Source organism: Gossypium raimondii, chromosome 7, assembly GCF_025698545.1.
Source record: "Gossypium raimondii isolate GPD5lz chromosome 7, ASM2569854v1, whole genome shotgun sequence".
Classification (NCBI taxonomy): Eukaryota; Viridiplantae; Streptophyta; class Magnoliopsida; order Malvales; family Malvaceae; genus Gossypium; species Gossypium raimondii.
In genome coordinates, this window is record NC_068571.1 from 31,733,697 (window position 1) to 31,757,921 (window position 24,225).

Consider the following 24,225-nt stretch of genomic DNA (forward strand, 5'->3'; position numbering starts at 1 on the left):
CATGGGTGTTGTCAAGTTGGGTGACTCATCTACTGCAGAAAATCCGCTACCCAATCATGATTGACAATAAGGTGAATGCGATGTATGAAGACATGTTGGGAAGTGTTCACATCGATGACATGTATGAAGACACAAATGAAAGAGGGACCTTGTTAGATGTCTGCCCTTATAAACTTGAGAGTGTTCTAAGCAATTGGGTAGCGGAAGAGACCCCTATAGTTTGTAGAGCTTATTCAGAGTAATATTCAGAACACACTTGTTGCTTTTAGCCTAGAGGCAATAAGAACTCTTTTGTGAAATAGGCTCATGTCTGAACATCATTATTTTAATAGAAATGCGTCTTTGTGATATTTTTGAACCAATATTCTTTCATTTCTTACGAATGATTATTTTTATTCTTTTATTCTTTCTTCCAAATCATTATTACATTCATAATCATATTGTACATAACTTCATACATTCTTTGTATATTCTCTTATACCTACAATAGGTCCCCAGATATCAATGACATGAATAACACCGCTACAGACTTAGAATCTCCTTTTGAGCGAGACATGTGCTTAGGGTGATCTCACGACTTTGAAGATGACATAGATTGTGGCCTATCTCCGGATTTATTGAGGATGGTAGAACAAGATGGAAAACAGATCCTACCCTACAAAGAATCACTGGAATCCACGACTTCTACCTATGTGGGGCATGAATGTCATTGAGACGATCTTGCCAAAAATTTTTGGCGGTCAACAATTCATCTTTGCAGCCGCCGATTACTTCACTAAGTGGGTGAAAGATGCTTCATATGCCAGTGTCACGAAGTCGACAGTCAGCAAAACTTTGAAAAATTTGAACAAGAACACAATATCAGAAGTTTACAGTCTGTTCAAGATTAACACCATATTGTCAAAAAAAAACTTTGCCGAGGCAACGCCTTCCTTTTTGGCTTATCGTGGTTTCACCTATTGAAGTCAAGATTTTCTTCTCTTTGAGTTTTTGGATCTAACCCCAATTGAAGAGGAATGTTCAAAGTTATCCATCATGGTCAAGTATGCCAAAAGTAAATGATGCGAGCTCAAAAAATTCACCCTAGAGGATTCCATAAGAGGACTTGGTATCGAAAAAGATCCTTCTCATACAAAAAGAATTTTATGCCAAACTGAGAAGAACCTTATGTGGAAGGCCTTATATGGAAAAGCGTTGATCTTGATCGAAAAACAAGGATATGCCTAATCCTATGATCCCGGATTCAATAAAACTAAAAAAAAAGAGAAAAAAGAGAAAAAAAAAGAAAAAGAAAAAGGAGAGGCCAAGGCGAAAACCCGCAAAGGGCGCCTTGAGACCAAAGAGGCTTGAGTTGAAAACCCGAAAAGGGCGACTCAAATTGTGGATCAGAATGGGGCATAAAGTGATCAGATTGGGGCATTTAGTGATCTTGCTATACCTGAATCAATAGGAAAGGGTAGGCGACATCTTGGGGCATCGACAAAGTCCTGTAGATCTCTTAAACACATGTCAAACTCAAAATGGTCTTCAGAAAGTTTGTACAGAGAAGTTCAAGCTACGATATCTGGGGTACCCAATTCTCATATTATTTGTTGTTCTTGGAATACTTTTTTCTTTTCCAAGATATACATTCCCAATTAATTCCTTTGTCATCCTCCTTTACTATTTTCGATAATTTATTTTTTCGAGCTATGCTCAGAACCAACTTTATTCTTATCCATTGTTATGACCTTTTTTGCAAACATGTTGTATTGGAATAATGATTTATGGACTAATAAAACTTTCACAAAGGAAGTTTTGCATATTACTCTGAAAAGTTTCTAAATAATATAGGAACCTGAAACAGGACAATTGTTTAGAACACACCAAATTTTAAAGTTGGAAATTTGAGAAGGAAGCGTCTAAATTTGGACTTTCTCTTTTGATTTTGTTGTCAAGTGCATTGATTGAACAAAATGACAAGATGTCGTGTCAACGACAAAGCTTAAATAAACAAGCAAGTAATGATTATCAGGCAATAGGAAGAGGTTACCTCAGAGAAGAGATCCTTCATTTGCACATGAGTACGACACATTGGGAATGGTGTAAGGAACTAGAACGATTCAGGTCCTGTATCCTTGAATTGTGGTAGGAAAGGATTGAGGAAAGGCCACATATTTCTACCCTTGGATTACAGTGGGAGAATAATGGTACAAATTTTGCGCCCCAATGGATTAAACTTTGAGGTTCATAGTGGGGGGCAACCTGGCTAAATGTTTCTTCAGAAAAGCCAGTCAAGCAAGAAGGCGTCGTAGCACGTTAGTCACAAAGCCTTAATAAACTTTGAGTAATGAAAACCTAAGAGGGATCATTTTCGAAGAATAAAATCTTACATTCATGCAAACACCATCCATACATGTCTAGTTAGGAGCATTTGATTCATTTTGATCATGTCATCCTAATCATTAGGCATAATCAGGTTCATTATACAGGTCATGTTCCCTAGAGAACAGGTCAGCGAAGACACAAACCTTGCCTCTCTCGGTTGTAGCAAAGCTGGTTGAAGACAACAGATCTTGCCTTCCTGCATTGACAGCGAAGCAGATTAAAGACACAAACCTTACTTCTCTCGGTTGTAGTGGAGCTGGTTGAAGACAACAGATCTTGCCTTCCTGTATTGACAGCGAAGCAGATCGAAGACACAAACCTTGCCTCTCTCGGTTGTAGCGGAGCTGGTTGAAGACAACAGATCTTGCCTTCCTACATTGACAGCGAAGCAGATCGAAGACACAAACCTTACCTCTCTCGGTTGTAGTGAAGCTGGTTGAGGACACTAGATCTTGCCTTCTTACCTTGACAGCGAAACAGATCGAAGACACAAACCTTGCCTCTTTCGGTTGTAGTGGAGCTGGCTGAGGACAATAGATCTTACCTTCCTGCCTTGACAACGAAGCAGATCGAAGACACAAACCTTGCCTCCCTCGGTTGTAGTGGAGCTGGTTGAAGACAATAGATCTTACCTTCCTGCCTTGACAACGAAGCAGATCGAAGACACAAACCTTGCCTCTCTCGGTTGTAGTGGAGCTGGTTAAAGAAAATAGATCTTGCCTTCCTGCATTGATAGCAAAGCAGATCGAAGACACAAACCTTGCCTCTCTCGGTTGTAGCGGAGCTGGTTGAAGACAACAGATCTTGCCTTCCTGTATTGACAGTGAAGCAGATCGAAGACACAAACCTTGACTCTCTCGGTTGTAGCGGAGCTGGTTGAAGACAACAGATCTTGCCTTCCTGCATTGACAGCGAAGCAGATCGAAGACACAAACCTTGCCTCTCTCGATTGTAGTGGAGTTGGTTGAGGATAATAGATCTTGCCTTCCTGCATTGACAGTAAAGTAGATCGAAGACACAAACCTTGCCTCTCTCAGTTGTAGCGGAGCTGGTTGAAGACAACAGATCTTGCCTTCATGTATTGACAGCGAAGCAGATCGAAGACACAAACCTTGCCTCTCTCGGTTGTAGCGGAGCTGGTTAAAGACAACAGGTCTTACCTTCCTGCATTGACAACGAAGCAGATTGAAGACACAAACCTTGCCTCTCTCGGTTGTAGCGGAGCTGGTTAAGGACAATAGATCTTGCCTTCCTGCCTTGACAGCGAAGCAGATCGAAGACACAATCCTTGCCTCTCTCGGTTGTAGTGGAGCTGGTTGAAGACAACAGATCTTGCCTTCCTGCCTTGACAGCGAAGCAGATCGAAGACACAAACCTTGCCTCTCTCGGTTGTAGTGGAGCTGGTTGAAGACAATAGATCTTGCCTTCCTACATTGACAGCGAAGCAGACCGAAGACACAAACCTTGCCTCTCTTGGTTATAGTGGAGCTGGTTGAATACAACAGATCTTGCCTTCCTGTTGACAGCGGAGCAGATCGAAGACAGCAAATCTTACCTTCCAGGCGATGCAACGGAACAGATTAAAGCTATGACGGCGAATCTCACTTTCCCAACGTTGCAATTTAAAAGATTGAAGCCACAACGGCGAATCTTACTTCTCAGGCGATGTAGCGGAATAGATTGAAGCTACGACGGCGAATCTTGCTTCCCCGACATTGAAATTAAAAGATTGAAGCCACAACGGCGAATCTTACTTCTCAGACGATGCAATGGAATAGATTGAAGCTACAACGGTGAATCTTCCTTCCCCGACATTGCAATCTCATTTCCCTAGCGGTACAGTGGAACAGATTGAAGCTACGATGGCGAATCTCGCTTCCCCGACATTGTAGTGGAACAAATTGAAGCTACAATGGTGAATCTTACTTCCCTGACATTGCAGAAGCCAATCCTATCTCTCTGAAGTTGCAGTGGAGCGGATTAAAACCACAGATCTTATCTCCCAAAGTGGAGCAGATTGAAGATGGCAGATTTTACCTTCCTGTGATTACAGTGGAGTACATTGAAGTCGATAATTCTATCTCCCTGGTTGGCAGTGGAATAGATTGAAGGTTTCAGATCTTATCTCCCTAAGCAGTAGTGGAGCAGATCGAAGATGGCAGATTTTACCTCCCTGTGACTACAGTGGAGTACATTGAAGCCAATAGTTCTATCTCCATGGGCAGTAGTGGAATAGATTGAAGATTACAGACTCTGTTACCCTAAGCAGTAGTGGAGCAGATCAAAGACGGCGAATCTTATCTTCCCGAGATAGTAGGGAAGTAGATTTAAACCACAAACCTCACCCCCTGAAGTTGCTGCAAATAAGATTAAAGCTACAAGTTGTATCTCTCTGAAGTGCAGTAGAGTGGATCGAAGCAACAAGACGCGGCAGACTAGAGTGAAGCTACTTGAAGAGAAGCGTCAAGAGAAATAAAGACTCGGCAAGACCGGGAAAAAATTAGTCTTTCTTAGTCTTTGCTCTGTTATCGTTACACGACAACGAGCAAAGAGGGGCAGCTGTACAAGCCCAATTTTTATGCCCGAGCCCAATTAACCATAAACCTACCTAAGTCCAACCTCAGCTACTCAAACACAACCAAACCCAAATCCAAACAGAACCAGACCCAACTAGCCTAACCCACTAACCCTCAGCCCAAAACAATTAAGCCCCAAACCCGAACGGCGCAATAGACTTAGGCCCAAATACCAAATTCAGACTAAGGTTTCAGTCTCTGAAAACCTAGCGCCGCATGTTTTGACTCTTGGTCTTCTGGCGCCGCACCCTACCCCTAGCCACTGCCACCGCCGCACGTCAGTCACCGTCACCGCTCCCATGCCACTTGCGCCCTCACCTGCTCGACCTGCAAATACGCAAGCAAAGAAGGAAAAAACAGCAGTAGAAGCAATAGAAAAATTATAAAATGGCTATTTAAAAGCCATTCAAACATATCTAAAGGGGGGAACCAATCTTGTTTTGTAAAAAGATGGGGCTCTTCTTTTTTCTTTTGGTAATATTTTCACAGAAATAAAAGCAAAAAAAAAAATCAAAGGTGATTTTTTTCATTTTCGCATCTCTTCTCTTTTCATACTTGTTTATCTTATTTTTATACATATATACATACATATATATATATCAAAAACAGTTTATATCTGCGAAAAATACAAAAAAAAATTTATCTTTTTAAATTTTCGCCATCATGGTGGCGTCTTGCTGATCATTGGTTGGCGACGATCGACAACAGGGGTCTTAGAACCCCAAAGGCCGGATGTTTGAGAGAAAGAAGGAAGGATTTTTGGTTTTTTTTAGAAAAGCAGTGTTTGAAATGGGATTTTGAGAAAATTGGGTTTAAATACCTAAACAAAAGCGGTAGCCGTTTTGTCCTTAGAAGTCAGTGCCAAAACGATGTCGTTTTGTACTCGAGCCATGATGACCCGACCACGAGGGAGGATCCGCGTGTTTTCAACGGAAGGGCTAATTGCACCTTTAGCCCTTCCGCCTTTTTTATGATTTGCGATCAGGTTTTTTATTTTTCAATTTTGCCCCGATATTTTTCTGTGATTACGGTTTGGTCCTCACTAGAACGACGTCGTTTTGGGGAAAAGGGGAAATTTCGCTTTTAGTCCCCCTGTGTTATGCGCGCGTTCAGAAGGATTTCCCCCTTTTACTTTATTTACAGATTTGCCCCAAAAATCTATTTTCAGTTCAAATTAGTCCTTTTTTTATTTTGCCATTAAATTAATTAATTTTAGTAATACTATTATTATTTTTTAATATTACTGTTGTTATTACCGTATTTATTATTGGTACTTACTTTATTGTTATTGTTATAATTATTTACATTTTATTTCAAATTTATTTATATATACATACTTACATACTTATGTATTTTTATACTTATAATTTATATATACATACTTACATTTTTTATGTATATTGTATAATTTTATACATATCTATATATATACATCTATATACTTTTCTCTCACGAATTTATATATATTTATATATTTTTCATAATTATACATATATATGTATATATATATTTACATAACCTTTTATATTTAATATCCTTCAAACATATATATATATATATATATATTTTTTTTCATATTTTCATAATTTTATGTATATACATACATATATATTTCCCTTATATGTACATACACATATCCATATGTTATAATTTTCATCTATTTCCTTTATTGTTTTTTTTTTATGTTCATTTATGTACTTATTTATATGTCCATTTTTTATGCTTTAGTTCATTTATTTATTTTATTTTATTATTCGTTTTTGTCATCTTTGTTCACATTATCATATTCATTATCCCATTATGCATATTAACACTATACTTCAAAAGGAAAATTTTCAAAATAAGGCAATGTTTTGCGTTTGGAAATTCGAGAAAACGTGCCCTAATGTGCTGGGTGTCGATTTTTCTCATTCAACCAAATGGCTAAATATCCTTTTAAAAATTTCAAAATAAGGCAATGTTTTGCGTTTGGAAATTCGAGAAAACATGCCCTAAGGTGCTGGGTGTCGATTTTTCTCGTTCAACCAAATGGCTTAATATCCTTTTAAAATTTTTTAAAATAAGGCAATGTTTTACGTTTGAGAAATTCAAGAAAACATGCCCTAAGGTGCTGGGTGTCGATTTTTCTCATTCAACCAAATGGCTAAATATCCTTTTAAAATTTTCAAAATAAGCCAATGTTTTGCGTTTGGAAATTTGAGGAACGTACCCTAAGGTGCTGGGTTTCGATTTCTCGTTTAACCAAATAGCCAAATATCCTCTCGAATTTCAATCCATGTCATCCGAGTTTTTTTTAAGGATCGTATTTTAAATCTCTCTAAAGTTTTCAGTTTTTCGACACTAAGACATTAAGTAATCAACTAGGTACCAATTTTGGGCGTACCGAGGGTGCTAATCCTTCCTCGTGCGTAACCGACTTCCGAACCCGTTTTTCTGAATTTCGTGGACCAAAATCGTTGTTTTAATAAAATTAAATCGTTTATTAAAAACAACCACTTTTTGAGGTAATTCGATTACACCTCATCAAAAAAGATCGGTGGCGACTCCCGTTTTCGTTTTTATTTTTCAAAACCCAAGTCGACCCCATTTTCAATCAAAAAAAATGGTGTCAACATGGATAATGATGCCCATCAAAGCTGCTTTTTACTGTGAAAGTCTGAAATCATACGGTTGAGTTGAGGGATTCCATTTTTGTTGTACATGTTTCAACTATTTTAGTTATTGGTTTTGCTAACAAAGAAACAAGGGTCATTGGGAGAGGGGATGGGAAGGTTTATTATTATTATTATTATTATTATTATTATTATTATAAATTTAAGTTCATTATTATATTTTTTTGAAAATATCTATGTATTTTATATATATATATTTTAAATTTTTTCCAGTTAAGATCAAATTGGGTCTATTTGTAAATTTTGAGGGTTAATTTTTTAAAATTATAACTAAATTGGTATAATATGTAAAGGTTGAGGGCTAACTTTTTTAATTACTACATCACCCTCTCGTTAGTGCAATTAACGAAATTGGTCAAAAAAACAATCGCGATTAGTTAGATGACTAATTTTAAAAAATTCATAGTTAAGTGGTAAAAAAAGAAACAAATTCATAGTTGGATAACCAATTTTTAAAAATTCATAATTGGGTGATCAAAAAAAAATGACTCATAATTAGGTGACCTATGGTGTATTTTATCGTAAATTTTTTGGACTAGATACTTGAGTTAGATTTTAGTTGATATCGGAGGCCATTTGGTATAGTTATAAAACTTTTTTTTATGTTCAAAAAAATTGGTTATTTCAATTTAGATTATCAAATCGAAATCAAATTGAAATACGATTTGAACTAATCGAATATACCCCTAATTTTTCTAAAATGTTTCATTTAAACTCGAATTGAGATATTCAAACGGCTTATAAAATATAAATTCAAAAATTGTAATTATTGAATTCTATTTCTTAATTGAATATTGAAATTTAACAAAGAGTTAGAAATCCAGAAAGTGGGTGAATGAAGAATGGCGGTGAGAAAGTGTAGTAGTTGGATCTCTTCTTTGTGTTCAGACTCCACAGTTTTTATTTAAAAAAGAAGTTGAACAAGAATCCATCTAGACGATTGGCTTACCACATCATCCATGAGTCATTATAGGGCTGCGAAACCCCTTGGAAATTTCGTTTCATTCAATTTTCAAATGTCAACTTCCGACTTCTTAGTTAACTAATTGGTAGAACGCATATCCGTCTTTCCTTGGAATTTTTTGCTTTTTTTACCCAAACAAAAGCAAATGATACAACCTTTTTAACATTCTTATTCAAAAAAACACGTAAATATAAATTTTAAAGATGATATTATTGAAAAATACAGTCATGAATTTCGAAAATCTAAAACACTAAAATTTTTAAAGAAATTTGAAATCGAAATACTTTAAAAGTGCATTATTTTAATATGTATAATATTTTATTTACATAAATACTTTTACATATTTTTAGCTGATTAGAATTTCATGGATAAAAATAATGTTTAAAAATTTACATATATCTATATAAATATGTATCACTAATTTTGTTTAATATATCAACATTATTTTTTGGTAGAAATATAAAATATAAATTAAAGTATTTTATAGCTAAACTAGGGGTAGGTTTAGGGGTTCGCAGGATTTCGGTCCTCCTAAAATAGAAAATTTTTATTTAAGTCTTTTATAATTTATCAAATTTTAAATTAGAAATGATAAAATTATATTTTAACCCCACAAAATGATAAAATTAGATTTAATCCTCTAAAATTATAAAATATAAAAATTACATTTTTACTGCTATAAAACTATATAATTCAATTCCGCCTTTTAAAAGATTTTTGAGTTAAACTAAGTGAATCAAATACAAAAGATTTTGAAAAAAAAAAGGAATTCACTTAAAAATTTGAAATTAGTCCAAGATTTTGGTTTTAATTAAGCAGAGCCTAAAAAAGAGAAATACCAAAAACCGAATTGCCATGTACCTAAAGTAATGCTTGAGAAGAAATTTATACGTGTATAAAGCCAGTTGGTCAAAACTGAGAAAAGTCAATAGTAGTACAAGTTTTTACGCGTTACCTATAAAACGACGACGGCTACACGCGTCTTCCTCTTCTGCAATTCCATTTTCTCTCTCTCACACCTAAACTAATTTCCTAAATTGGACGTAAGCATCTTCCCTTCTCTTCGCTCCTTTCTGGTAAGAAATCTCTTCTTTTTATGTCATTATTATACTTTTCGTACATTCAATCTCTAATCTTTAATCTTGCAAACCAAGATGAATTGAGCCTGGGATTCGCTTTTGATTCCTAGGGTTTCAATTTTTTGTAGGATTGGATTTTTTTTTCTTTTATTCTTTGTATAGTACTGTTTATATTGTAAAAAAAAAAGATGTGGGGGAAATTACTGTGGATCTGTACAGATAGTTTAAGACTTTTTAGCATTCAATTTTAGAGTGTTGGAAAATCTTTGTTCTTCAAATTTTCACAGTCAACCATGTCTTCGGCTGGTCTTGCTGTTGTCCCGGTTCGAAATGAACCTTTGATCCCTCCTGATCACATGAATCCTGAATTGGGTCTTTGTGAAAACGAATCAATTTGGATTTATCTGGCCCTTTCCGAATCAATGATTCCAATGCGGGTTCTGGAATCGGATTCTATTGAATCCTTGAAGCTACGCATTCAAACCTTTAAAGGTTTTGTTGTGAAGAATCAGAAGTTGGTTTGTGGAGGCCGGGAGCTGGCGCGGAGCAATTCACTTGTTCGTGACTATGGAGTGAACGATGGAAATGTTCTACACTTAGTTCTTAGGCTTTCTGATCTCCAGGTCATTCATGTTAAGACTACAGCTGGGAAAGAATTTACCTTTCATGTTGAACGAGGGCGTGATGTTGGTTATGTGAAGGAGCAGATTGCTAAGAGGGAGAAAGGTTTTTCTGATTTTGATGACCACGAAGTTGTTTGTGATGGGGAGCGATTAGAGGATCAGAGGCTTATTGATGATCTATGTACGCACAACAGTGCTGTATTGCATTTATTGGTTCGGAAATCTGCCAAAGTTAGGGTTAAGCCTGTTGCTAAGAATTTCGAGTTGTCTATTGTGGCACCAGAATTGAAACGCAAGCTAGAATATGATCTTGGTGATGAAGAGAATTCTTGTAGAAGATATGAAGTTGACAGGGAGGTTGAACCAAGAAAGCCTCCTGATAGGGATTTTGTATTAAAGCCTGTTATTGTTAATCCCAAGTTTGAATTACCTTCGGTCATTGTTGATATGATTAACTCCACATTTGATGGATTGTACAATGGAAATTTTCCAATCAGGTCTGTAGAGGGTACTGGAGGAGTCTATTTCATGCAAGATTCATTAGGCCAAAAGTTTGTTTCTGTTTTTAAGCCGATTGACGAGGAGCCTTTAGCTGTTAATAATCCTCGAAAATTACCAGTGTCACCAGATGGTGAAGGGCTGAAAAAGGGTACACGAGTTGGAGAAGGAGCATTCAGGGAAGTAGCTGCTTATATCTTGGATCATCCTAAAGGATGTGAGGAGAAGGGTTTTGCTGGGGTTCTTCCTACTGCTCTGGTCAAGTGTTTGCATACTGGCTTCAACAATCCAGATGATTTAGCAATTGTCAAGATTGGGTCATTGCAGATGTTTGTGGAAAACAATGGAAGTTGTGAGGATATGGGTCCTGGGTCTTTTCCGGTTGAGCAAGTACATAAAATCTCTGTGTTGGATATAAGATTGGCTAATGCTGATAGGCACGCTGGAAATATTTTATTGAGCAAAGATGAAGATGGACAAACAGTGCTGGTTCCAATTGACCATGGCTATTGCTTACCTGAAAGCGTAAGTTTGCTCACTGATAATTTGTAATTTACTACAATCCTTGTTTTCCGTTTTTTACTACTTAACCCTCAACTCTGTTCTTGTTATTTTTGTTTCTAGGTTCATCCTTTAGATTGTAAATGTTAAACACAGTACCGAGGATAGTTTGAATTCAACTGTGGATTTAACTTGAAATATATTCATGATTAGAAGGTTATTGAACTTGTATTAGATCTTACTGAGTCAAGAGGCTCCAATATACTACTAAAATTATTATGGTTCACTGATGGGCTAATTTTAAACTATCTAGCAAGCTCAGTGATGCTCCCAGTCTGATTCTGTGCCCAAATTTTCTTGGGGGGAGGGGGGGGGGGATTTCCATCTTGTATACAGTTTATGAGTGTATCATTAAACTTTGTCATTTTTGTTTCATTCATTCAAAAGCTCAAATTCTGTATTTTCTTGGGGTTTCCATCTTGTATAGAGTTTATGAGTGTATCATTAAACTGTCATTTTTGTTTCATTCATTCAAAAGCTCAAATTCTGTCTCTTTTTTTTTTCTCTGTTTTTGGGTGTTTTCTGTATTTTTCTCATATCGTCTTTGCTGTGTCTTGAAGCTTAAACACTAATCAAGTTTTATGTTTCCATAGTTTGAAGATTGCACATTTGACTGGCTGTATTGGCCTCAAGCTCGTCAATCCTACTCACCTGAGACACTTGAATATATAAAATCATTGGATGCTGAAGAAGATATTTCCCTTTTGAAATTCCTTGGATGGGATATGCCACCAGAGTGCGCACGCACTCTCCGCATCTCCACCATGCTCCTCAAAAAGGGTGCAGAGAGAGGGTTCACTCCCCATGCGATTGGAAGTATAATGTGCAGGGAGAATTTGAAGGAGGAATCTCCAATTGAGCAAATGGTCCAAGAGGCACAGGATTCCGTGCTTCCTGGCACAAGTGAAGCTGCATTTCTGGAGACACTCTCTCAGATCATGGATCGACATCTTGATGAGATTACTGGGCTATGAAAATGCTAACCCAAAACACTTTTAATAGTGATGAACATCTTTAGAGAATGCTGGTTTTTATAGTTGCTAGTTAAGTAGTTGCACATACCTTCTATTCAGCAGAATGCACAATGGTCTATTCTTTCTTCTCCTCCCTTTGATGCGATTCTCTATTCTTTATGGCACTTTACAGAATGCCACTTAGTTAGAGGTTCACAATCATTTCAATTGTTTATCAAGATGTTTTTTTGTTGGTTTTTTGAAATTTGAAGTAAAGACACGAGTTTCTTCTCATTCACTGTTGTTAAAGTGTGTTTAAGTTGAAGTTACTGTCTGTTTTAAGATACTGTGTCAATTACGTATGCTGATTCCGCATCTCTGGGATTGATTTGATTCTTTCATTTTGCTGCAAATACAGTAAAACTAGCTAATATTTTTAAACTATAAATATAGGAAATCAAGTGATCAAATTGCTGTCCAATTACAATTTTACAGATAAAAGAGGAAGGATTTCCGGTTGCACCATAGGCCACAGACAGCTCACACGTCGGCTGCTTAGTGATGTTAAAGTTCCTCAAATGGATAGGCTTTTGAATTGCACGTTGAAACGTGGGAGGCCAAGGAAATAGATCAGAAGGAGTCCTCAACTGTGGTCAATTTCGATGTCACTTCTCACTCAGGTTAGGTATATGAAGTGAGTCTTGGTAGGCCTTTTGAGCTTCATCTTCGTTCTGAAAAGAACAAAAGTAGACATTGAAATGGTAGGAATTAAGTCAACTAGTTTATACTGTCATCTTTTGAGCTTCTTCAACTAGATTTAGATTCCACGTCTCAATAGTTATACAGAGATTAAGCTTATTGTCTAGTTATAAAAAGATTTAAGCCTCCAATGTCGATAGAGTTCAAGAATCCTTAATGTTAACTGCAAGCTACTTTAAATATTACAAGAATATATAACAAGTATTATGGGGATGTGAAGCAGGGATCCAGCTGGGCATTTTAACTACAGAGATTGGGTATGCATGCACCTCCTCCTGGGTTTGTTGTTCTTTCCGTATCCATCTCCATACTCGTAGCTTCGACTCTTTCCTGTCCCACCGAAGTTACGTTGCATGATGAGGCTATCATGATTCATGGCAACCTCTTACACTGCTCGGGGTGCCTTCCCAAATGAGTTTCTTGTCATTCCCCCCTAACTTCTAGGCTATATAACTGTAAAATTAACCGAATTAATCGAAATATTTCGATACGGTTAATGTATTTGAAAAAAATTGATTCAGTTAACAGTTAAAGATTTTAATATATTGGGTAATTCGGTTGGAATATTAACCAAACTAACCATTTGAACACTTCTAAATATCACCAAGCTCCTGTCTACTACAAGTGGGGCACCCATTGTGTACCATTGTTTTACATGTTGAACAAAGAGTATATGCCCACTGTAGATATCAAATTATTTGGGGCAGCTAGATCTGCTCCGCATGAGGCCAAAAAATAAAAAAGAAATCCCATCGGCAGTGCTAGCATTCAATGGCATTGAAAAACTCTTTTGCACAAAAACCAATTCATTAGAAAACAGAACCAGCCTTCGGCATGTGAAATTGGAGAAACTAGCACACCACTTTGGGACCACTTGCAGAGCAAAATAGACAACTGAAGTTGTTCTACAAACATAAATGTACTTGTGTCTAAACAAAGATGAATAAATAACCAAAGCTGAAAAAAAAGCTGTAGTTAAGCACTATTGGGGCTTTTTCACCTAAATAATATAAAATTAAAATTAATAAGATATGCCCATAAGATTATTTACCAAAATGGTATAGTTTTTTTTGGTGCCGCTGGTCAAATTGGTGTCACTGGACTGAAATGCAATGATCTAAAGTATTCAGGAACTTGATATGAAAATTTACCCTTTTGAGTGGCTGCTGAAAAGAAAAGTGAAAAAGTGCGCTTCATAGTGTGGCGGCACCAAACCTTAAATGTGACTAATTTCCTTTTAAGCCCTCTTTATTTATTATTTTCTTTTTATTCCCTTTCAACTCACTACATTGTGTTTAAATAAGCCCTCAACCTATTTTTGTAGTTAAATAAGCTATTAACCTATAATTTTTATTCATAAAAACTCTTTATTTTAATATTAAAGTAAACATATTTTACCCAAAGTAAATATTAAAGTTTGGTGCCACCACACAGTGACACCCTTTCACTTTTTCTTCATAGTCACTCAAAATGGTAAATTTCATATCAGGTTCCTAAATACTTTAAATTATTACATTTTAGTCTGGTGCCGCCAATTTGACAGGTAGCACCAGAAAAATAATAATATTTTGATAAATAATCTAATGGGCATGCCATTTCAGTTTTTAATTTTAATTTTTTGAATTATTTAATAAAAAAGCCGCACTATTGGCCTTGGTCAGCAGCCTGTTACACTGTACAGGGTATTTGAGGGTGAACAAAAATAACGAATCCTATGGAATCATCCTTTCTTACCTCTATATGAAGCCACTATTCCACGCATTTCTTGTGAAATTATGCAACTTTTAAAACTCCAAATATGTCCCAAGAACCAAACTCGAATGGGAATGAAGCAATGATTCTAATATATGTCCCAGCATAAACAGCTAGACATGCCACCTCTGTTCAAATCCACAATTCCCCGTGCCAGATCAGAAATGCTGAATCAGTATTGGGAAACCTTCCTCAAATATAACAAAATACATCCTCAGGAGTTGGGGACTAGACTACATGCAAGATCAAATGGAGAAACATATTTATGATCAGTTCAGTTCTTTGATGAACTAAAACTAATGCACTAGGCAATTCATAGCTAACAAAAGAACAAACATAAACTTCACCTTCATGAAACCAAACATATATGCCTTTGTCTTAATCCCAACGAAAAGTAAACATTGTGATGTATTATTATACTATTTGCAACGCCCTTTGCATTGAGAGTTTGAGGGTTTAGTTTCCCATTGACACAAAGAGGGTAACAAAGCCAAACTACAACTTGATTGTGGACAAAAGTGAGAACTGAACTTAGTGTGGTTAGAAAGCTAACTTGCTTTCGCCTACAATACAAGGCGTATAACTCGAAACTACACCTCATTAATTGGAAGACGGCCAAAACAGAAAAGCACGGTGGTAGACTTGGGGATCAAAGACTCTAAGTCTAAACATACTGCTTTCAGGGTGAAATTAGGGTGGCACAATATAAAAAGAAAGCGATAGGCTCTGGGCTATTAAAACAAGGGCAGAGATGGGTGGTTAGAAACGGTGAGTTGATCAAATCCTGGGGAAGATGCAACTAGACGCCTTATCCAAGGACCACTCAATAATGGAGAAGAAGAACGGGATGAATCTAGTGCCTATGCACTAGCTGAGGGAAAACCTGTAATACGTCAAGGATGTGGTGGAGGTTTTAGATGAGAGTGGGACAGTGTTTGGAAAATGAAAGTCCCACCCCAACTAGAGTTTTAAATATAAATTGTATGTATGCATCATACTTAAAAATCTATTTCTTAGCATCGATTTTATTTTATTTGGTGTGGATAATATGAATCAATAAATATCTTAATTTAAATATTTTCTGTTTGTATAGTGTGATGTCAACATGGGATCTTAAAGTGAAATTTGTCAAAAACCAACTCATTTGCAGAGTCAAACTAAATATATATGCATGCATCCAAATGTCAAAAGTGTGTTAGACAATGAAAAGATGGGGGAAGGAAAACCAAAACTGGTGGAGGGAAGACACCGATAGTGCCAACATGACATCCTTAAAGAAATTGAAACTTTTGCTTTATTTTCTCCGCCTTTTTTAACTTTGAATCATGTGCTGCTAATTAACAAATTCGACGCCGTGACTTATCATCTCAAATTAAAGTAATTTGCACATGCCACTGACTGTGACTTTCTCTAAAGCTTTGGTGTGATTTGCGTGCACATTTGTAGAATTTAAGAGGGAGGAACAAATGGGAATTTAATTAAATATTTTATTTAATTTTATTGTTAGAAATTAAATTAATTTATTCATTATTCGAATAAATTGACTTCTTATTATTGTTCCACAGCACCCTTCACTTGTCCCAATTTCTCTTTATACTTGCAACTTTTGCCCCTTTGATGACGACCTGAATCATCTTTCCGTGGCCATAATTTCAACAAATTGCAATTAAATAATCCAACCCTAACCATGAGAAACAAAACAATTGTTGGTCATGCAACAAATTGCAATTAGTTTAATAAATTAGATAAATAAAATATTGCCTTAGTACGACAATCATCGTTATCTTAACAATGTTCATCAACAAAATCTTATTTTAAGGGTGATTCCATTAATCTTTTTTTATTAAATTAAAAATATATATAACTTTCTTGGACATGCCATTTCTTTTGTTTCAAAAGTACAACGGACAACACGTGAAAACCGAAAACCCGCCGAACGACATTCTCTACTTCTAACCAGCAACCCGCCTTTCCTGGTCACCATCTTTCCCTTACATTCTTATCTATGAAAACATTATGTTTCTTCCTTTCTTACCCTCCCCCAAAAATATCCAAGGAAAATAATATAGAGATAGGGATAGAGCTTTGTCCCTTAATATAAAAATTAAAAGCACCGCCATTTTTAGGCGCATCCACGGGGAGAAAACCCGACACGAGAACCCGCTAAATCATATGCAACCCGGAAACCTTGTTGCTGGATATTTCCAATGATGGACAACCCGTTCATTGTACCCGCGAAAGCAAAGCAAAAGGTCCCGCTGCTATCTACCGGGATCAAATAGTTGGTCGCCGGCAGTGACAAGTCAGCTCCTCTAAAATGCAACACCAGCGTCGGTACCTTAACGGAAGTCTGCCCTGACAAGTCAAAGCACGTGTCAAATAAAGAGAAATCAGGCGCCCGCTTCAGATGTGTAGCTCCGAGACGGAATGCATCCCTCGTTGCCGTGTAAGCGGGTTGAGTCAAGCGAGTTACGGACGTGCCTGAGTCGATAATGACCCCTCCGTTACCGTCTTGATCCATTTTGAACAAGGAAGGTGAGATCTTGGGGACACGTGTACCACCGACGCTGATCCCGAGCAGTTCAATGTAGTAGAAAGTGTCGAGCTTTGGGTTTGTTAATAAGGGAGTGAACAGAGCACCTCGAGGAATGGCGGCATCACCGAAAACCAGGGAGGATGGTTTAGACGAAGCCGATCGGTCGACCAAACAGTAAGAGAACTTCCGGTTGAACCGGCTACCAGTTTGGGAGGGGAACGATAATATCCCTCTACCAAGACCTAATAAACCTGCCGCACCAACAAACAAGCCTTCATTGTCGTGACCGCAACCGAGTGCCACGCGTCCCACCGAGGTTCTTCTAAACGTCAGTGTTTCAGTGGAGAAGTCGCCGAAAGTAACAGAACCGTCGCCGTAGGATACTTGATAAAGACACATCCGGCGTTGATTACATCCCGATGAATCTAAGCTACGGCAAAGTGGGGATCTACAAGGAATACCTGAGAAAGAAGCTGATTTAGTCGGGTCAAAAATTGGGTCAGATTGAGAGTAGCAACTCTTGCAAGGTGAACACTGGACCCAAACCACGTCGCTACCAGTGTCAAGCACCATATAAAGATTCCTCGCAGGAGTACCCACACCTAGGCGCGTGAAGTACTCTCCACTACCTTGAGCGAGTCCAGAAATAATAGAACTACTGAACCCAGAACGCCTACCGGCGGCGCGTGGTGGGTTCCGCGCAACAGCTTTGGAGACAAGAGAGTATATAGTTCCAGACCGCAGCGCGTCCCGTTGGAGTCGTAAGTCGAAGAGTAGCTCCGGAGTATCTTCCGAAGATAAAGCGTCTACATGGTGCAATTCCAGCTGCACTTCCAATGTGGTGTTGGAACTAAGAGGGTCGAGCTGGGAGGTTTCTTCAAGGGAATTAGATTCGGGTTCGGAGTCGTGCCATGAGAGGGTGGGTGCTGAAGGGAGAGGGCGAGGGAGTAGGGTTTGGAGCTGGAAAGGAGAGGATAAAGCGGCGGAGAGAGAAACTAGGAGAAGAATAATGGAGGAGTGAAAGAGACGGTTGTTTCTCGATTTTTGTCCCATTGGTCAGTGAGGGTGAAACCAAAAGGGCAAAAAAGTGAGAAAAATGGTGAAGATGGTGGAGTTGAGAGAGAACTTAAATAATGGAATGTAAGGCGGTTCTTTCTGACAGGCTTTACTTTTATCACGTTCAGATGGGGTTTTTTACAAAATTATTATAAAAAAATAAAAAATAACTAAAATATTATATTTTTTTATTTATTAAAATTTTATAAAAAAAATTTATTTATCAAAATATATCAAAAAACAAAAACAAAAAACAGAAAAAAAGAAAACCTTGACAACAGCCTGATCAGGCCAATCACATTGGCGGCACCAATGGTGCCAAAGGACTAAAATGTTAGTTAAGGGTAGTTTCAAGGACCTGACATATAAATTTACCATTTTAAATTTTGAAAGTTAATTGGTGTTGTGCGCACTAAAATTGAAATATAGCTGATTGCCTTCTAAACCCTCTTTATTTATTATTATTTTTATTCCCCTTCAACTCACTTTTTTATTTAATAACTCTATTTTAATTTATTAAATTTAATAGTTTATGTTTATAGATAAAATAGTTTATGTTTTCATTATTTTTTCCTTTTGATTTAATATTAGTTAAGGAATATATTAAATTTATAAAATTAAAATAGTTTAATTTAATAACTCTATTTTAATGTAATAAAATTTAATAACTCTATTTTAATTTAAAAAATTAAATTAAACTATTTTAATTTTATAAATTTAATATATTCCCTTAACTAATATTAAATCAAAAGGAAAAAATAATGGAAACATAAACTATTTTATCTATTTACAAATTTAATATATTCTTAATAGACTTATAACATAAACATGTTAGACTATTTTAATTAAAATAGTCTCTTAAGATATTATGAAGCTACAAATTTTATATTTCAGTAAATTTTATATTTTAAATGAAAATAGAGTTATTAAATGAGAATAGTTTATTAAATTAAAATAGAGTTATTACTTAATTAGAACTCTAAGTATCTTAATTATCACTTAACTAATATTAGATTTAATTGAAAAAATTAATAGAAATACCAGGCTTAGAAGGGGAATAAAAAAATTAATAAAAGAATTAATAGAGTTATTAAATAAAAAAGTGAGTTGAAGGGGAATAAAAAGAAAATAATATAAGGAGGGCTTAGAAGGCAATTAGCCATATTTTAATTTTAGTGCGCACAGCAATTAACTTTCAAAATTTAAAATGGTAAATTTTCATGTCAGGTCCTTGAAACTACCCTTAACTAACATTTTAGTCATTTGGCACCATTGGTGCCGCCAATGTGATTGGCCTGATCAGGCTGTTGTCAAGTTTTTTTTTGTTTTTTTTATATATTTTGGTAAATAAAAAAATTTATAATATTTTGATTATTTTTTATAATAATTTTGTAAAAAAGCCTTCAGATGGTGCAGTCAAATGTGTGTCTTACCCTTGAGGATTCAGCTTCAAGATTGTGTTTGGAACCCGTGACATGGTGTGAACCGAAAGCACCGCCACGATTTACCAATCCAAACCAAAACCCAATCACCTACTATACATAATTTACTAATTTAATTTAATTATTTTTATATGTTTGTAGTGCAGAAAGTAAAGAGTGACCATTTCCTCTCCAATTTTCTGAACAATCATTTAAATTCAGTTGTTTGGATGCACTAATAATTCAATTAAATCTGTGATTGGACAAACAAATTTCTACAAGATGTTATCTTCTCCCAGATTTGACTTGACTCTGACCACACTCCCAGGAGCTCCCTAGATTGGAATTCACAAAACAACCACATCCTTTCCTTATACAGGATTTCGCATGCTTTTCCCTGCAATTCTCATCTTTACTCTTTAATTAATTACATAAATGATCTATATTTTTTATTAAACACGTAAATGACCTAAAATTTACAGAGAAAGTTAGTGGAATAAAAAATTAATTTTTAGTGGAACCATATAGAATAGCCTCACCTATATAAATATAAGGAAATATTATAATTTTTGAAAATGGGGAACTTTAAAAAATTCCATTTTCTGGTGAAGCCAAATAAGTTGGCACCACCAGTTTCCAATGTGAGTTTCTTTTTAAGTTTTCTAAAATTTTAAATATATTAAAAAATGTTAAGTATAATTCATTTTAAAATTTTAATATATTTAAAATTTTAATATACTTAATATATATTTTAATAGGTAAAGACAAAAAGGTTTTCTTAATATATTTAAAATTTTAAAAACTTAAAAAATTAAATATATTTAAAAATGTTAAGTATAACCAATTTTAAAATTTTAATATATTAATTTTTTTAAAAATATATTTTAAAATTTTAATATATTTAATATATTTTTAATATGTAAAGAGAAATTTTTAATATATTTAAAATTTTAAAAATTTTAAAATATGTAAAATATTAAAATTTTAAACATGTTAAAGAAAATGTTGAGTATAACCAATTTTAAATTTTTAATATACTTAATATATTAAAATTTTAAACATATTAAAAAAATTTAAGTATAACCAAATTTAAAATTTTAATATATTTTTTAATAGGTAATGACAAAAAATAAGCATTCTTAATATATTTAAAATTTTAAAAGGAAAAAGGTGCGGGCAACACTTAGGAAATGGGTGGCGCCCATCTATTTGGCTCCACCAAAAAAGAGAATTTTTTTTTAAAGTCCTTCCATTTTTTTAAAAATTATAGTATTTTCTTGGTATTTGTACAAGTGGCACTATTCTACATGGCTCTACTAAAAAAATGATTTTTTTATTTGAATTGCTGATGTGGCATGTTGGTGGCGCCAAACTCCTTGGCTCCACCAACTTTCACTGTAGATTTTAGATTATTTACGTGTTTAATTAAAAAATGGGTCATTTATATAATTAATTAAATTTTTAGGGTTAATTTTATAAAAAAAAACCCTTTACTCTCCTTAGCTTTCACTCATGTGTCCATTATATTCATCTCTCACTCTCTTTCTTTTCCTTAGGCTTTTTTACTCAATTAAAATAATAATAATAATAAATCCGTGCAACCTTGGAAACCGGTTTCCAAGCTTTGGAAATGAACAAACAAACCCATATCACATCCGTAAAATTGATTAGGTCTTTAACCTAACAGGATTCCACATCCCTGTAACAAAAACCAGTGTAACAATTGTCGTGATTTTGGACTATTGAGTTGCACATTCAAATCTCCTGGCCTCAAAGTGCAGCAATAACTTGGGTTCCTAGGACACTACATTTTGCAGCAAATGGCGTTGGAAGGTTCCTTGTTTTCTCCTCAGTAATAAACTTACTTTGCTACAGCTTCACCAAAACTTGTCTCCGGTCTAAATTCTCACAAAGCATAATAATATAGGAGCCCCTCTTTCAGATCTTTGAACATCGTCTTTAGAATCCATATATTAAAAAAAACAAAACTGACATGTGCATGCAATGCAAGCATGGGACAGTATGTAGATCAGAAGTTTCTTGCCAGTTCTATGATTGATTTTCTTTTGGTCAGATTATCTGAACACACAAGACATTATCATGTCTGGATAACATTAATCTTGTTTTCGGTCTTACTCCCCACAGACATATTCTTGTTGCATTAAGAAACATCTCCATTCCTAGTTTCAGAACAGCGTAATTTACGGAGCTAACGAGCCGAAATAGAATCTTTTTATATAAAGGAAAATGAAGAATAATTAATCAAGTAGAGAAAAACAAAAAGTTTTCCATGTGTACACCAGCCCACATGGTTAGCAGATCCATGATATCAGGCATTACACTACTGCGCTTCTTTAACAACAGTAAATCAAGGCTACTTTTGGTTGAGTTCCCACTTTTGTTGACTAGCTGCTGTTGAATTTGTATAGTTATAATAATTGTACATGGAGACAACCTTCAACACTTGGACCCAATCCGGTTGCGTATATATCAAATTTATCAAGTAAGATCTATCGAAAATCATTTCCGGAGGACTTGTAAAATTAGATTTTGAGATGATGACAAGGAAGAAAAATTATTAGAGAAATGACTTTTTCTATATCATTAATGCAGTAGGTATTTTAGAGTTTGATCGAATTTCATTCAATAATTTGATTAAGATAATTTAACTTTTTCTTCTTTCAGGATAATTCTGTAAAGATAATATATGTGTCTCATTCATTTGTGAAATAAACGGAAGAAGAAGAAGAAATAATAATGAAATTACATGAATTACAGAAAAGAAAATGTAGTAAAGAAGCTGGAGAGGACCACCCACCAATTGAAAGGATCACGGAGAAATTGAAGCTTTTGTCTTTTTTGTATCTTAACTTGCACCGCGACTCTAGGCCATCTATTTCTCAACTTTTGCCGTTCATGCAAGACATTCAACTCTCAGGCCATCTAATGTTTTTTTTAATTGAATATAATGAAAATCTTAGAAATAATGTAATAATTAATTCAATGATGACTACCATTAACTTAAGTTTTTAAGATTAATTAAGAATTCATTTGATGCATTAAAAATTATAATTTACTAGGGATATTATCCCCTTTGCATGCTTTGATTATATATTGAAACATTTTTAACTTAAATTAACTAATCAAAATGACTTTAGAGAATTAATATATGATTTATGCTAATGAGACTCAAGATTTTAATATCAACTTTTGTCGACACAATTAAAATTTGAATGCCGAATCTTTAAGAATACATGAAAATTTTTATCTTTTCTTTTGTATATATCAATTATGTTTAGTCTATTTGTACGAAAAATTATAAGTTGATGTAATTTATAACTTTTAATGTTTATAGTAATATTTTGTACTTAGATTGTTTAAGATAGATTTTAGTAATAGAATTTTGGTTTATTTACAAATTAGCCCCTAATTTATATCTTGATTTTCAAATTAGTATTTAAAGTATTTTTCATTAGAAATGATTTTTAAACCATAAATTTTGTCACATTTATCTTCTCTATATATTTTCAAGGTCTAATAAATCATTTTCTATTCTCTTGAGCCACCAATTATACTATTTACTGAGAATTACCTCTAAAAACTTGCACAGTAGTTAAAGCTTCTGCAATAGTAACATTAAAAAATATAAAAAATTAATATACACAAACAAAAACAGAATTTAAAGACAAGAAAGTAATTGATAAAAACTAAGTATAACTAATTAATTATAAATTAAATGAAAAGAACATTTTAAAGTTCAATTAATCCATTAAAACTGTAAAATATAATTATTAAAAATTAAAATGTAACTAACAAATACCACCCTATTTATTACAAATAACTAAAGAGGACACGGACAGATATAAGTGATAAAAATATTATTTGATTCATTATCCTATTGATAATATATTTATGCAACATCTTATATAAATAGATCAAAATACAGCACCAAAAAACATAATCCTGATAACATGAGTTTCCATATCCTAGCTTAGTTTCTTGTAAAAAATTGTCACCGACCCAAGGAATATTGATGTATAATCTTTCATCCATGCGCATTCCTTATAATAGAAAACAATGAAAATCATAGCTAACATTCTGTACAAAGAATTACAGAAATTAAAAAGCAAACTTGAAATAAAGAAGCTAACAAATACCAAACAATTTTATCAACTAAGCAACTCTAATGGTTCAACTTTGAGCATAGTGAGTCATTGTCCTTCTACCATGTTGATTCCCTATTCACTCACCCTTTCCCTCTCAAAACTTTGAATTAAAGTGTCAAATATCAACTTTAACACGTTGGGGCAACACCATTTCAAGGCAAACTCTTTCTTCCTAGCCCAAGTAAGGATGCTTATATACATGCAAAGGAATATCGTAACCATAATTTTTTTAAAAATGGAAC

At 34.8% G+C, this 24,225-nt stretch overlaps 2 protein-coding genes and 2 long non-coding RNA genes across 4 annotated transcripts; 2 read left to right on the plus strand and 2 right to left on the minus strand.

Annotated features, from left to right (window-relative positions):
• The first annotated feature begins 9,407 nt into the window (after nt 1-9,407).
• On the plus strand, nt 9,408-13,627 carry LOC128042373 (uncharacterized). Its single transcript, XR_008197682.1, has 2 exons — nt 9,408-9,655; nt 12,789-13,627. It is a non-coding gene; the product is annotated as an uncharacterized LOC128042373 (long non-coding RNA).
• On the plus strand, nt 9,649-12,587 carry LOC105795878 (phosphatidylinositol 4-kinase gamma 4). The gene is made up of 2 exons (XM_012625533.2): nt 9,649-11,304; nt 11,934-12,587. Exons 1-2 carry the CDS (start codon nt 9,952-9,954, stop codon nt 12,312-12,314), a joined length of 1,734 nt encoding a protein of 577 aa, XP_012480987.1. The 5' UTR covers nt 9,649-9,951; the 3' UTR covers nt 12,315-12,587.
• LOC105795904 (uncharacterized) lies at nt 13,053-15,751 on the minus strand. Its single transcript, XR_008197683.1, has 2 exons — nt 14,787-15,751; nt 13,053-13,505 (listed from the first exon to the last, which is right to left on the minus strand). It is a non-coding gene; the product is annotated as an uncharacterized LOC105795904 (long non-coding RNA).
• Nucleotides 15,752-16,613: 862 nt separating this feature from the next.
• LOC105795882 (aspartyl protease family protein 2) lies at nt 16,614-18,474 on the minus strand. The gene has a single exon (XM_012625538.2). It carries the CDS (start codon nt 18,391-18,393, stop codon nt 16,927-16,929), a length of 1,467 nt encoding a protein of 488 aa, XP_012480992.1. The 5' UTR covers nt 18,394-18,474; the 3' UTR covers nt 16,614-16,926.
• Nucleotides 18,475-24,225: the final 5,751 nt, after the last annotated feature.